Source organism: Pteropus alecto, unplaced genomic scaffold (assembly GCF_000325575.1).
Source record: "Pteropus alecto unplaced genomic scaffold, ASM32557v1 scaffold22, whole genome shotgun sequence".
In the NCBI taxonomy this organism is placed as follows: Eukaryota; Metazoa; Chordata; class Mammalia; order Chiroptera; family Pteropodidae; genus Pteropus; species Pteropus alecto.
Genome location: NW_006434839.1, coordinates 1,919,592 through 1,935,540, shown reverse-complemented (window position 1 = coordinate 1,935,540; position 15,949 = coordinate 1,919,592). Strand labels below are relative to the sequence as shown.

The following is a 15,949-nucleotide window of genomic DNA, read 5'->3' as shown; positions in this document are numbered from 1 at the left end:
ATTAAAATAGTATATGGGGGAAGCGATGGGTAAAGGCATGGGGGCAGGCGAGGGAGTGCTTATCGAGAGATGGCGACTCAAACCTGGAGTTGTATCAAAGCTCTATCCTAACAGCTAACTCATTTTATTAGTCCTATTTAATTTGCTAAGATAATCATGAGGTTGTACAGGTGTTGATAGCCGCTTTTAATTATTCCACAATTGCAGGTTTCTGACAACAACAGTATGTATAAATCGTGCCAGAACAAGCAGAAGGGGAGTTAATGGAGTGGCTCCAGATCCCACGCTTGGGGGTCCCATGAGCAGCTATCATGACAGCACAGGACAGCGACTAGAAGGCAGTCAAGGGGAGACATGGGAGAGACTCTGCCCGGGCTGAATGAGACAGGGGTCCGTGCGTCAGAGGGAATTCCTTCAGAAAACTGATCAAACCATATGCAGCCTGTACTGTGCCCTAGGCAGGGCTGGGCAGGACCAGGAGGGCTTGAAGGGGACAAGTGAGGCTCCTACTGTGGCCCCTCTCTCTGCCCTCCATCGACAAGACAAAGCATGGCATCTTCCCCCTCTTCCGCCTAAAACCCCTGTCGCCAGTCTGCAGACGTTAGAACTTTGTCCAGCACCTGACCCTTACTCTTCAGAATGCACTCTGATGGCCAAGGTGACTTATCTTCACTAGAATAAGAATGTTGAAGGCAGGGGTGATTGGGTGAAGTTACAGCTCAAAATGCTGAGTAACCAAACTGCATCAGGAGGGACCAGCTTGTGAAGATGTCCCCTGACTTTCTTTTAGGTCGATGGGTCACTTTGAGAAATCCAGTGAAATCTACAGACAATCCCCAATCCCACCCCCACCTCCCAGAACTCACCCACACAAAGTTTCACACAATTTTATGGGTTTTGTGATCCTCTAAAGCCTACCCCTGGCCTCTGAAATTAAGAATTCCTGTTCTAAAAGTTCCTGTAGAAAGTTGGTACCAAAATGGACAATAGAGAGTGACCAGCACTTCGGGGTTGAAAGTGAGCAAAAGGAAATTTAATCAGTAGCGGACACATGAGGATGCACATCCAAGCCACTGGGAGTGTTTTACCCTTTGGACTGAGGAGAGCCAGGGAAGGTGTACTGTTGACAAGTGCTGCCTCGAGCACAGGCCTCGCACGATGCTGCCTCTGCAGCGGGTGCTGGTGGAGCCTGAGTCAGAGCCTGGTGGATGGATCGACTTTCTCAGGCCATGAAGGAGGAGGATGTGGCCTTTTGAGGCTGGGTACTGGAAACACTGTCCAGGGTCAGAAGAGTAGTTAAGGCAAAGAGAAGGATGGTTAAGAGGAAGGCTACAGGACCACAAGAATTATTATGGCAAAGGCCCACACATCCCAGCCTGCAGGCTACACCATGCCCACCTGGCCTGTGACAAAGCAGGTATTTGTCCTCTGCCCAGACTCCTCTGCAGGGAAAGATGCGGGGGGTGCATTTCTGAACACAAAGCTAGTTGCAGGCCTTACCTTGGGTAGCTTTCTCTTCTTCCGGCCATTCTGCAGATCTCCAAGGTTAAAGAAAGTGTCGTCAGGACTGCTGGGGGTGGAGGGGGGACTGGTTTTGGAAGGGGACCCAGTTCCATCCCGACTCAGCTTCCTAGTGTCCAGCAGTTTGAAGTTCCTCCTCTCTGAATTTTGCCGGAAAAAAGCAGGTTTGGACAATGGCTGCTGTGCAGGGAAAGGAGAAAAGAAGGTACATTAATACGAAAAGGACTTACTGGGAGATCACAGGGGGTGCCAGTGACGGAGACCACTTGAGGTGGAGGAGGGAAGCTACCCAGAGTATGTCCTCAGACTACAATGGATTTGTCTATGCTAGTAAGTGCTCAATAAATGCTTATCACCCAATTATGGAAAATTAGTATGATATAAAAACACAGATCTAATTCAGTCTCACTTTTTAGACAAGTGGGAACTCGCCTGGCTCAATCCCTTAGCTTTACAGATGAGACATCCCGACTCATCCAAGACAATTCAAGACACGCTGCACTGGGACTTACAAGACCTAAGTCTGGCTCTAACTCTGCCACTGGCAAGCTGAGTGTCTCCTATCCAAGGAATTTCACTTCTCTGGTCCTCAGTGTCTTATTTCTAAAAATGAGCTGCTTTAAGGTCAAAAGGCAAACAAAAAAGTGGTTAAAAAAAAAAAATGGAACTTATAGAGCTCATTTTTCTAATACAGACTACAAATAAATGAGAAGATCGACAATCCAAAAGAAAAACAGGCAAAAGAATGAAAGTTTGTAGAAAGGAAATACGATGATTCTTAAATATATATATAAAAAAGGTCTTAGCTACACTGTAAGAGAAAGGAAAATTTAAACTCTATTGAAGAAACATTTCTCACTCAAAGATTAACAAAGATAAAAAAACTGACAAATTGTATTGATGAAAGTGAAGAAAACAGTCACTTTCACACTTCTATACACTGTTGGTGGGGTCGGAAATTGGTACAACTCTATGGAGGGTAATCTATCAATAAAATTACAAATGGGTATACCCTTTCACCTAGCAATTCTGCTTCTAGGAATCTGCCCTCCTGATATGCTCACACTCGTGCTAAGATGTATTGTACAAGGAAAGTTATACTGGGCAAAGCATATTGCAAACACAAAATACTGAAAACAACTTAAATGTACATCAATAGAGGCTCATCAAATAAGTTTTTGTCCATATAGTGGACTACAATGCAGGCATAAAAAAATCTTAATGTACTGATATGAAGGTTCTCTCAGACATGTATCGTTAAGCAAAAAAGCAAGGTGTACAATAGTTGGTATAGTTTGCTGACAGCCGTGTGTGTTTGTGTGTGTGTTTTAAGGAGCTATTCTGGTATATCCACGGAATAGTTATGGAAGGATACACAAAAAGCTAACAGTGGTTGCTCTGTGGGACAGAAATAGAGGGATTGAGGCAAAATGAAGACTTTACATTGTATACTTCTTAAATTTTGAACCATATGAATGATTAACTATTCACTAAAATAAGAAATAGTAATAAAAAAATTAAAAATCTACTTTGACTACACGTTTTCTAAAGGTACTTCCAAGATTCACATTTTAGGATACTATATATCTGCAAAGTCTTTTAAAAAATTAATTAATGAATTAGAAGAGATAAAGCATATACAGCATGTAACAGTGCCTAATAGGTAACAGGCATTCCATATAAGTTATTTCTTTTCCTTCCTCTATGGCATGACACTTTTTTATACTTTAATGTGCTAATTGCATTTTTCCTAAGTGTATTGTTTAGGTTCTTTGCCTATTTATCTTTTGGGATCCTAGTGTTTTTCTTATTAATTTGGAGGTACTCTCTCTACATATCAGATATTAACTCTTAGTTTTGCTGCAAGTGTATTTTTTCCATGTGGTTTGTTTGTATTTCTATTTTGGTTATGTGGAATTTTTCACATAACATTTTTATATAAAAAATTTGTTCATCTTTCCTTTGTGAGTGATTAATCTTTGCCTAGAAAAATCTATATCTTTTTAGAGGTTTAATAAATATTTAATTCCATTTTCTTCTGGATTTTCTTAGCTTATTTTGAACATAATTTATTCATTAATCCATCACAAATTTATTTTATTGTTTGTTAGTCTAAATTGATTTCTCCTCTAAGCTAACTTATCCCTATTCCTTTAATGAATGATTTTTCTATGATTTTATAAGCCCACATTTATCATACTTTAAACTCTCATAGAATAGGCTTATTTTGTTCCATTGATTTCTCCATTCTTATTTGGTTCCAAATAGTAACAATAACTCCAGAACCTTTTTTTTTTTTCTGAAGATTTTTGGAATAAGACGCGTAGCCTTCCTCAGTGGCCTGCTCCCCTGTTTTGACATGGTCTTCAGGGAACAATTAATTGCTTAATGCTGCAAGCCCTGAGCAGAGGAAGAGACCACCTGGTTTGCTCACTACAGGCATTTTAATAACTAAACAAGCACAAGAAGAAGGAATAATCATAAGTCTTCTTAAAAACCACATTTCATCTGCAATGAAACCCAAGGAAATGGTCCCAACTCTTTCACTGCATTGGAATCCCATATTGAATTATTGGCAAAAAGCAGGTATCTGTTTTCACTAGAGATTTAGGTTGTGATAATGTCTGTTCAAAGATCTGACTTATGAAAAAGTCTAAGAAGAAAGAAAACAGAAAGGAATCAAAACACACAACGTTTTAACAGGTGTCTAGAACTGGTGGAGGTTGTGTGTGGGCTGCATCTACCAGTGGTCACACTGCTGGAGAAAAGGGCCCCAGCGTGTCCTAGAACGCCCCCAAATAAGCCACCAAATGTCCAGGGAGATTTCATGAGGGTGTGGAATTTCAGTAGCAACTTAACTGATAGAAAGAGGACTTAGTGGGCTATGGAGAGAGTATTATCAAGTATATAGCACAATCTGAGAACAGAGGTGAGAAAGAGCAAATGAGATATAAAGAAAGTCTTCATGGATTAGAGCGAGTGCCGTGAAACAGATGGAAGAGATGACAAAACAGTAAAGACATCGAATTGTCTGTGGAAGGCCTTTGAAAGAGAGGGTACAAGTTTGGACTTAGCAGGGTCAGCAAACTTTTTTTTAAAGCCAGAGAGTAAATTGTTTAGACTTTGTGGGCCATATTGTCTCTGTCAGAACTACTCATCTATGCCACTAGAATGCAAGAGCAGCCACAGATAATATGTAAACGAGTCAGCATGGTTGTATTCCAATAAAACTTTATTTACAAAACCAAGTGACCAGCAGTAGTTTGCCAAACCTGAACTATAGTAGAAAAGAGAATCCATTGTCTAAGACCCCAAGGATGATTGTGTCAGACTGTGGTCCAGTGAAGACTCCAGCTTTTGATGGGAGAGCCTCACACCAACATGCCCTGATGATAACATGTCTACCCCACTGTGTTTCTTTGGAGTAAACTCAATGGAGGGGACTGGCTCTGTCACAGGGGCACACAGACTTCTCCCTAATCTTATAGATTCTGGACTCATACCCAACAAAAGATATGTAGTGTCCAAAAGGGAAAAACAGAAAAGGACCCTCTTTTGAAATCTCTTGAGTTGTTTCAAGAGACCAAGAGTGATGGGCCCTGGCCAGGGGGCATCTCCGTGGGGAGGAGGGGGCTGCAAGGAAGCTGTGTGCAGCCCCAGAGGGAGCTGACCTGGACTCAAGCCAGGGTTCATTCACCCTTCTTGTCTGTGAATGGCGGCTAATGGTTTAACTCCTTCCTGCCCTCTGTTGTCCCTATCTCACTGCCTCAGGACACACTGATGGCAGGAGACTAGAAGGATCCTTGATGTAAAATCTCCCATCTCCTCCTTACCTCTATTGCAACCTCATTCCTATTTTCTTTCACAGAGGCCTCCTCCCAAGACGTGCTCAGATGTCATTCACACAGACATACACATTTGTTCATATATGCCCACGGGTACTCATATTCACATGAATACATAAACACTCCCTTAAATATACATACATAGAAACACATGGAAAGGCATACATGCACATTCCAACAACTGGGACTTTACGCGAAGTTAATGACATTACCTTAAAATTATGAAACATCATCTAGGCAATGAAAATTGTTTTTAAAAACAAATTAATAATATGGGGACATACTTAATGATGAATATGCATAAAGAGCAGTAAACTGTTTATACAACATAATCCCAAGTCTTTCTTTTAAATGTACACATGCACAGGCAATGTGAGATAATCTGGAAGGAAATAAACCAAAGTATTAGCAGTGGTTATCTCTGGGTGTTGGGATTACATGCAATTTTTTAAAAAAAGACCTGAAAAAATATAAGCGTATATATACATACACATAATAATCTATTATACAAAAAGAAAATGTAAGTGAGCATAAAGAAAAAACAAAAATCCCCTATTACAGATGAGTTTTATTTTCTTCAGTATACTTTTCAGTATTCTTAAATTTTTTACAATGAAAATGTATTTCTATTTTCAGAAAATAAGGTTAATTTTTTAAAAGAACATTTACTGAAAAGCATAATTCTATATATTTAGCAAACGTAAATAGTACTGCTGTTGCAAGCGCTAGTCTAAATGGTCTATAAGTATGAATTTCATTAATTTTCATAAGACCCCTTAAAAGGAGTATACTACAATCGGTCCTATTTTAACAGTGAAGAAACTGATGCACGTAGATGAGATCATTTGCCCAAAGTCATAGAGCTAACAAGTGGCCCAGGCCAGTTCTGAATGGAGGCAGTTGGGCTCTGGAACCTGCACAGGGGAGTGGACACTGCCTCTCAGAGCTATGGCTAAGTGATGTCTGCTTTGTTGGTGGGAGATGGTGCGTGTGATCTATCTAGGCCAGCAGAGAATGTCAGCGATACATTTTTCCTCTTAAGTATCGATAAGTAAAAAAGAGCATCTTATATTAGCAGAGATGTCTTTTATTATAAAAATCAGTTCCCACCGTACTTGGTGTGCCATTCAAGGGGTGGGGATGCTGGTAGCACCCAGCAAGGGCAGCACGGTCTTGTGTCAGGGCCTCGCACTGTGGGTTTGTAAGCGGTAGTGTCGCCCCCAGCTGCACGTCTGTTTCTCTCCGAGGCAAGTCTGTCCAGCTGACCTTTTCCTCTCTACTGGAACGAGGCAGGATCTAATTAAGTGAAAATCCCCAAAGGTCTCTTAGGACCTATCTGTGGCTGGTAGAGGAGGTCGCCACAGAGGGACTGCTCCAGTAAGTTCCAAGGTCCCAGATGCAGCCCAGATGTGGCAGAGGCTCCATGAATATTTGAAGAACTAAATGGAGAGAGTAGGAAAGTCTGCAGCTGTCCCCCAGAACGGGGGAACAAACCACACACCCAGATGTGGGAGGGCAGCGGAGCGAGTGTGAACGATCAGTGGCGACCAGTCCTGCGTGTTGGGCAGCTGGACTTGAAATTTTCGTTGACATGACTACCTGCTTGTTTAGCTGTCTGGGGGACAGAGGATTTAGTTTCTTCCTAGCCTGGCAGGATGGAGACAAAAAGGGCCAGGCCTTTCTCCTCTAGTATTAGGGAGCAGCACCAGCTCTGAATGCAGAGCTACCGTAGGCTCACGTTTTCCTTTGTAAGATGTAGTTCACTCCTCACGTGGAGTGGAGAGTGGAGTAGAGCTGAGTAGAACAAGAGGGCTGAGTCGGGGTGCACCCTCCCTTCTTCTAAGCCAGGCTTACCCACTATGGGAAATGAAGGATTTCCTAAATGTTGAAGACATTTTCCATATTCCAATGAAAACACAAAAAATACATTTCAAACGCAAGTAGAAACTGTTAATCATCAGTTGTCATGAATTATTCATGATGATACTCCTTTCCACAGGAGGAGAAAAGAACAATTAATTGGTTTTGGCAAGTATTACAGCAATTGATTTGGGTCTGTAAGATCCACCCTTCACGATAGGTTCTGCCTTCAATTCTCTTCAGGAAGACTGGTGGCAGAAAGCTTCCTTTTGTGACTGTCAAGCACAAAGGGGTGCCTCGTGTGCAGACAGACTCCAGCCACCCGCCAGCAAGTGCTGACCTCACAGGTGCCCAGACAGGAAGATGGTTTCTTAGGCCTTTGCTATGGGATTTAAACTGACACAGCCTGGATTTGGCCTTTATTTAATGTCTTCAATACCTAAACATTGTATAACAACTACTTATGGGAGACACAAAGAAATAGAATATATATTTTCTGACCTTGAGGAATTTCAGTCTAGTTGGGGAGATGTTTCTAAGATATATTATATGACTTAAATCAGAATTTACATCACCAGAGTAAGAGATGTCATAGGCAGTACATACAATTTGGTGTGAAATGAATGCTTTAGCCCACTGAGTGTTATAGGCAGGCGGAGGGGAAGAGGTCCCGGGCCTGGGACGGCCTGGAAGCTTTCTGAAGGAGACATGATTGAGCTGAGCCCTAAAGAATGGGAAGAGGGAGGTCCAGGCGAGAGTCAAAGCAGAGGTAGAAATGAGCTAACACAGGGGTGGGCAAATTACGACCTTTGGGCCATGTCAGGCCCACCACCTGTTTTTGTATAGGCCATGAGTTAAGAATAGTTCCTACATCTTTAAATGGCTGAAAAATATTCTACGACAGGTGAAAATTATATAAAATTCAAAATACAGTATCCATAAATAGAGTTCTATTGAAACACAGCAACACTTATTTGTTTGCACATTGTCTGCGGCTGCTTTGTACCACGATGGCAGCGCTGAGTACTTACAGCAAAGGTTATATGTTTGCTCTCTGGCTCTTTAGAGAAAAGGTCTGCTGATCCTGGGCCTGTGCTATCAGAGAGGCCGTCAGCAGGCTCTCACTGGAGGGGAGCTTTCTGTAGGTGGGAGCTGTGGGGAACTAGGTAGTAATGGGTGCTCGGGGATCAATTATGAAGGAAGAGGAATGCCCTGCTAAGGAATGAATTCAGTCCTACAGGCAAAGGGTTGAAATGATCATGTACGTGAATATAGTTATATTATCCATATGTACATAATTCCGAAAGGTTCAAAAGGATATTCTGTAAAAAATGCCAGTCTCTACCCTGACCTCCAGGTACTCAGGCACTCAACAACTCCGCAGAGGTACCCACTGACGCATTCTTAGGAATCCCTACAGAAATCTTCTTCACCATGTGCAAACAGGTGAAATTACGTGATGCATATTCTTCCACTGAAAAACCCCACACGTGGCGGTGTACTGTAAAAATACTGCTTCTGCCCCATGCCTTTCAGGTCTATACTTGAGAGTTTGTTTTACGTCAGGACATTCTACCTAATGGCTGTATAGCATGGCTGTACGACACGTTATTTACCCAGTTGGGGAGGTTCCCCATCCAGCAGATGTGACAATGATACTTGAGGCAGCTTCGTGGAGCGGAGTTCCAGGAGCACCAGAGGCGGGAAGCGCAGGCAGGCAGCTAAGGTACAGACCTGGAGCCTCTGTGCGCATGGCCCAGCGTTCCCGTGTAACCCAGAACTCCAGGCTGCTCGGGTCATGGTGCTGGGGATCCCTCGCCCCCCTCCCCCAACACTTCTCTGGGGGGCTCATACCTTGGTGGGTGTGTCAGGGATGGAAGGGGTGGGAGAGCCAGGAAAGTTCAAGACACACTTCTTCCCCAGGCAGCGGCCATGTAATTCAACGTCCTCATAAGGGTTTTCCTTCATTGGCGGATCTGTGGTCAGAAGTAACTGGTCAGGAACTGGGAACACTGAGCAGGTCTTCCTTGTCGGATCAGCCCAATACCCTAGCCTCTCCTGTGGGGATGTCTGATGTCTCGCCATCCATTCGTCCTTTCTCTTGGTACCAGACCCGATCCCCACTGGGGAACTCCCCCCAACCCAACCCTGTCTCCCGTTCTTAGATGCACTTGGCTTTCAGGGTTTTAGCCATTCAGAGTTCCCCGAGTCCCTGCCTCAGCGACCAGTTCCGGGAAGGCTCAGAATCCCAAATCTAGGCCAGTCACCGCGTGGTATCCCTGGGCTCGGAAGGTGGGCACGGGACCTAAACTGCTGTAGCCAGAGTGAACCTCGGGACTGTTGCTGGGACTTGCAGGACACAGACAGAACCCCGCTCCAGGGAGCTGATGGCAGCATCGTGGGGACCAGGGAAACCTGCTGAGAATGGAGCTAACCTGAGGTATAAGAAACAAGGAAGAAAAAGCCAGTCTAGTCACAGGAGCCAATCAAGCCCCTTAACTGCTTCAGCCGGGTTTTCTGTTCCTCGTGAATGAGAGCTCCCCTGTCAGGCACACACTGCTAAGTCCAGATCTCATCCCTGCCTGGGGTTTGAGGAGCCTGCCGCTTGGGCAGGATTCGTCTCCCCAGCTTGGACATGGAAGTTCAAACAGTGTATGGTGCAATGCGAACAGCTCAGCTAAGTACGTTCCTCCATGCTCGTGTGTCCACCGACCATGGAGTTTTCCTGGAATCGATGATTACATGCCCGTATGCAGGTGTGTACCTGCCCTACCTGCTCCTTGCATGTAGATACGTATGGGTCTCCCCCTCTTACCAGCTCCTTTTTCCCCCCTCCCCCACCTCCACCCCCAACACGCAGATGCTAGTCTGAGCTCACAAATCGAAACTGTGATTTTCTCTAAGATTACTTAACTTACTGAATTTAAACGCAAACTCACTCTGAATCTGAGCCACACTGTGGAATCTGAAAGAATTCTTCAGAACGAGGCTAAAGCTACTGTTTTAATAGCAGACACTCACTTTAGTCTGCATTTGGATGCTCTGTGATTGCCACGCTCCTGTTGTTTCAGAAAGAGTATGGCGGTCTTTAGTTTTCTTTCATTCGGTAACCCCTAAACTTACTGTGCATCACTTATAAGCCAGGTACTTTACGTACCACCTTCTCCAGTCCCCAGACAACCCTGTAAGGTAGCTGCCGTCATCCTTAGCATAAGATGAGAGAATTGGAGTTCAGAGACGTTAAGTCGCCAGCTCGATGTCATGCAGCGAATAAGTAGCAGGGCCAAGATTCGATCACGCATATTGAGGCTCCAGGTCTCAAGTGCTTCCCACTGCACCATGCCGCTTCCATAGCTGTTTGTCCCCAGCCCTTCCTCTCCCCTCTGACCCCATTTTCACCTTCCACTCACCTACCTGCTCTCTCATTCACTTGAGTACATGTATGTCTTCAAGTGTTTATGTGTGTGTATGTGTGTGGGGGGAAGCGGCCAGCCCATGTCCTCCCTCCCCTTTCTCACAGGCAGACCTGTGCCCCAACACATTTTGCCTCTTACCCAGAATGTCTTCGTAGACGTTCTCCTCCGATAAAGTGCGCGTGAGCCCCAGCTTAGTCTGTGCATACCAGTCGACCCTGCTGTTCTCAGCAGAAGACTGCAGTAAGTCTTCAAACTCATAGGACTTTCTGGGTTGTACCACATGGGAGAAAAAAACAAGAACTCAAATCAAATTAGGCTGGTCCAGGGAATACATACAAAAAAAAATTTTTCTTTTTCCTTGAGAAAATCTCTATTACTGAAATCAACTCTAGGTTTTGTAAGCAGATATAAAAATCTTCAAATGTGAGATGTGGCTTTTACTTGAAAGAATGTTTGTGTTACTAGGCCAAGTAAAGATAGCAAAGTATATATATAAAATACAGTCCCGACTTTGTAAACAAACATACATAGAAAACAAAAAGCAGGGAATGAAGGAAAAAATACAGCTGCTATCTCAGGACTGAGGGATGGCCTGTGGCTTCTCCTCACTTTTACTTTTCCGGACTTTTCAAATGCTCTCCCATATTTACAGAACACACATTAATAACCAGAAAGAACCGTGATGGCCAGTTCAGGGAAGGCCAGAGGCCTGGGAACCTCCCCTTTTCTCTCACCCAAGAAGTTATCATCAGAATGAAATCTAGAGCCATGAGATATCCCACCTAACCCCCGCTTAAAGATCTGTGCAAACGTGGCCGGGTCTCTGTCTGTGGCCTGGCACATTCTGTGGCTTCCTACCATCCCCTCCCCACCCTGAATCCACACAGCACTCCTTGTTCCGATGGTGTTCATCGTAAGGCGAGGTCTAGCCCCTTCTCCAACTATCTCACACACGCTCATACACAGCCGCTCACCTAGAGTTTCTATGATTTTTGTAATTTTACTGAATACTTGGGAGGTGATGAGATGGGTCATATTGTGCAACATACAAAACATCAGCTGCCTCACAGGTTCACTCCACCTCTGTCCGTTTTCTTCTCCCTCCCTCTCCTTCTCCAAAGTAACCCAGATTTTTTTCCCAGTCGGAGCAGAACAGCCCGGCCCACTCAGGCTCTGGAAGCTCACCTTCTACTCCCAAGCAGATCTGTCCAGAACCTCTGCTCAACACACTTGGTCCTTCCTTGAATGGAACTTACGTGAAAATGCGGTCCCTCCACACTGAATGGAGCACACCCCCCAGCTGGCTTGGACTTGCTCCTGGCCCTTCACCCCTCAGTGGACAGAGTCCAGATGGTCACAGCCCCCCTAGGGCTCAGGAATCACCACTCTTCTCTCTTATTTTCATCGTCGGTGTCTAGCACAGTGTTCTTCACATGCTAGCACCCTAGGTGGTGATCTGTAGCTGACTACTTAGAAATGCAGTGTCTCGGTTTCTTCACCTGCACTTCTGGTCTCTCTCTGGCCCCTGGGGAAGGTGCCTCACTGGTGGCTCCAGGATTAAACGGGACCTGGATACAGATCTGGGATCTTTTATTCACAAACTTGGACGAACCACTTAACTGGGCTGAAACTCAGTGTCCTGATTTGTAAAATGGTGATTATCTCACAGTATTGTCTGAAGAATAGAAAAGGGAATATTTATACAGTCTTTAGCACCTAACAAGCACTCAACAAATGTTAGCTATCACTATTACTGTTGTGGTACTATTAATTACTTACGTGGCGAATGTTTTACATTGAGCATTTACTGTGTGGGAGGCACTGTGCTCGGGGTTTGATAAATAAGGAGTGTGACTAAAACAGTGTCCCTGCCTCATAGAGCTTGTGTTCTAGGGAGGAAGACAGACATCAGGTGGCTCACACACGAAAAGGATGATAAACTGGGTTAAGTTCAATGATGGAAGAGAACCGGTCGATGCAAGCAAGACTACCGAGGAGGGCTCAGGTGGGTAGATCATGGGTGCACCAGGAAGGCCTCGATGAGAAAGTCACGCATTAAAGCCACGAGATGGCAGAACCAGGCAGAGGCCATTTGTCTGCTTTCCAAACTTTGGGGATTTCTTGCATTTTAAATATTTTCCTCTACTAGCTCCTTCCTTTCTTTCTTTAAATATGCAGAGGTTTCCTCTAGGAAAACTTTCAGCTGAAACAATGACCGTGGTAGCGCTGCTTTTCTCACCTCGCTGGCCAGCATTTCTAAGGGGCACAGGGAGGAGCGGGGACACCTCCTGACTGCCTACGTAACTAGTTCACCGCCCCTCACGGCTTCTCTCTCCTTGACCCTCTCGGCCTGGCATCTGCTCGCATTCCTTTCTGAAACTGTCCCCCAAAGGTCGCCAGTGAATTTCTGGTAAAACCTAACCACCTTCTTGGTCCTTTTTTTTTTACATGACGCCTCTTGGTCTCTACAGTGTAAGGCAGCTGTGCTCAAAGTGCAATTTATGGGCAGGGGCTGGTGTGCCTTGTGTTTGCTACTGGTCCTTGATAAGTACAGATATTGAGAGTAAATGTTTAGAAACTTTTCAAGCAATTTGACGGAACAATTTTTTTTAAACAGAAGCTTGTGTTGTCTTTTTTCATTTCGTTTGTCTGATAATTCTTTTTTATTATATTTTACAATAGTTTTGTCCGGCAAAGGATTGGAAACGGCAGCACACGGGCCCTCCAGATGGTTTGAGAAGCCAGCGCAATGCTGTCCTAACTCTGCTTCCCTGTCAGACACTTCTTTGTCACCGGCCTCTCTTCCTCCTCTCTCTGGGCTGTGAGTGTTTCCCAAGCATTTTCCTCTTTGGGCCTCAACTTCGCTATCTCCACATCTGAATCGTCAGCCCTCATCTGCACCCCACCCTCTCTCCTTCAGGAACCTGAAGTCCGCACTTAGGGCAGCAGCATAAAGAAGGGCCAAGCCGGAAGTTTCCAGGCTGGGTCTCCGTGGCCTTGCATCGGGCCAAAGAGGCTGAAACTGTCATTCGTGCCCCAGGATCCTGTCCTACTAACAAAAAGCTCATGTCCCAAAGGAGGGGCTACCAATCCGTGAGCCCCTTCTCATCCCCGTGTGGTATCTGGCCAGGAGAGGCTAGGCGTTGGAGCTCCAGCAGACGGGCCTGGAGGGCGGTGGCCGGGAAGCAGATCTGGTCTGTCTTCTCCCGATAGAAATGCGCTGTGCTGTGAGCCCGCTCTGAACATTTCCTAGTCCGGGTTGCCATTAGCCCAGGGCGGTATGAGCCAGGTGGCTGACTGGGGACAGAGGTGTGGTGGCCTGCGGTCAGGGCAGAGTGAAGTCACTCCTGGAGTGGGCCATGGCTTCTGGGTTTGCCCTGGAGAGCTAACCCGATTGCTACCTGGAGCCCTCAGCACACCCACGACCGACCAACCGAGATTTGCTAGGAAAGACGCAAACTGTTCAACGAGACCGCGGAATCACTCATTCAGTATTGATTCAGTACCGACTAGGGGCTCTGCCTGGAGCACACTGGAACTCTACGACAACCTTGTGACAAATTACTATCATTGTCCACATTTTATATATGAGAAAACAGAGGCATAGAGAGGTTAGGTAAGTTGCTTAAGGTCACATTGGGAGGAAGTGGTGGACCAGGGAGTCTGGTTGGAGACTGGAGCTCTTAAGAGGACTGAGCACAGCAAACGAGCAAGGCGTTGCGGGAGAAAAGCTGCAGTCCCCGTCTGCAAATTAAAACGGGTTGTTTCCAGAGTTCGTTGTTAGGAACTTGAACTAATTCTACATACAAAACCTTATCACGTGTTACTGTGAATTACTCAACAAGCCCTCTGTTTCCCTCGTAATGTAACTAAACTACGCTATGAAGGGAAGCTATGAACCCTCACAGAAAAGAATAACTTTCTTGGGAGCTGGGCAGTTTCTGCTACAGTGTCAGGAAGCACAACTCCCGGCAGCAGAGGGACAGAGAGGTGGCCACCGCTTAGAGAAAAATCCTTGACTGTCTGGAATGCGAGCATGACCCTGGCTAAGCTCAGCCTTTGATTTTAGAAAAGGGTGGCAGTCACATCTTGCTTTGCCACGGAGAGAGCTCTACAATTGTTTTTATTTTTAAAAAAATCTCACTTGAGGTATCTGTTTGTATAGGTCAAATCGGAAAATGAAAAATTATTATAAAGTACCTATGAAATAATATCTGAATAGTTCAAATGTTTTAATAATAAACGCCCTAACAATACAGATGTTTGCATGCTATTGGCTCTCCCAGTCCCAGCGGATGGCTCACTGACTCAGAGCATATGTAACACAATCTGGATTATCTTTTGGGCTGAGATGGCCTGTATCCAAATGGCTGCTGTCGGACACCCTGGCATTTCAGGCTATAGTTTGAAAGGTTTTTTTTTTTTTGATGATGCTTCCATATTTCCAAGAACAAGATGCTAATGTAAAAGTTCAACTATACTTTGCTTTTCATTCCTAACACATAGTAGGTACCACCAGTCTAAATGGCATTAGAAAATTGCAATTTAAAAAAATTACAAACTTCCTTAAAAAAACTCATTAGGAGATAGTTATTCACATCGCAAAACTATTATTTAGTTTGCAAAAGAATTCATACAAGTTTTCTTAAATAGCCATTCCATTTCTATATTAAAATGTTGGTTTTCAGGTGACTAATTCCTATGCAGGATGCTTGAAAGCCACGGTACATACAAAATCAAGGAGAAACCAGAAATCTTTACATGCCCTGTTTCTAGAGCCAGCGGGAGAGAGAGTTCCAGTTACAAAGTATGATGTGTCATCATTATGCATTGGTAACATACTTACAAGCAGTGGCTTTGCACAGTTCTTCCCAAGCACTATTTCTATAATCTGCATAAATGCCTCCAAGCACTGGGTCCTCCGGTTTTGGGGTTCAGGCAGGTGATGAGGATCCCCGAATAGGAAAAATATGACTAAACAAATAATCCAACCACTTATCTAAGTCTTGTCTACAAAAATATCAAGCTTGGGAAGAAAGGTTTTAGTACCTTTATTTACAAATTAACTGAGGGAAAAGAAATTTCAAAAGGCTAATGATAACCACATCTAAATTGGCTTCTCTCGCATTTAAATATTTCCACATCTGTTCCACATCCAGCCCACATGCTTAATAAGCACCTTCTGAGGGTCCCAAATGAGCTCACAGCTGGTGAAGAAGTCTCTGCCTTCTGGGAGCCCACAGCCCGGTGATGGGGTGCAACCTCCTCTCAGCCCATGTTTGCTTCCTGGGCCCTCAAATTATCAGG

At 44.6% G+C, this 15,949-nt stretch overlaps 1 protein-coding gene across 1 annotated transcript in view; it reads right to left on the bottom strand.

Annotated features, from left to right (window-relative positions):
- DENND2A (DENN domain containing 2A) overlaps positions 1-15,949 on the bottom strand; it is a 91,957-nt gene that overhangs the window by 41,553 nt on the left and 34,455 nt on the right. The window contains exons 4-6 of the mRNA XM_015588359.2: positions 10,781-10,908; positions 9,081-9,202; positions 1,501-1,701 (exon numbers count right to left, since the gene is read on the bottom strand). Coding sequence (XP_015443845.1) covers positions 1,501-1,701; positions 9,081-9,202; positions 10,781-10,908 — 451 coding nt within the window. The remainder of the gene's footprint in view (positions 1-1,500; positions 1,702-9,080; positions 9,203-10,780; positions 10,909-15,949) is intronic.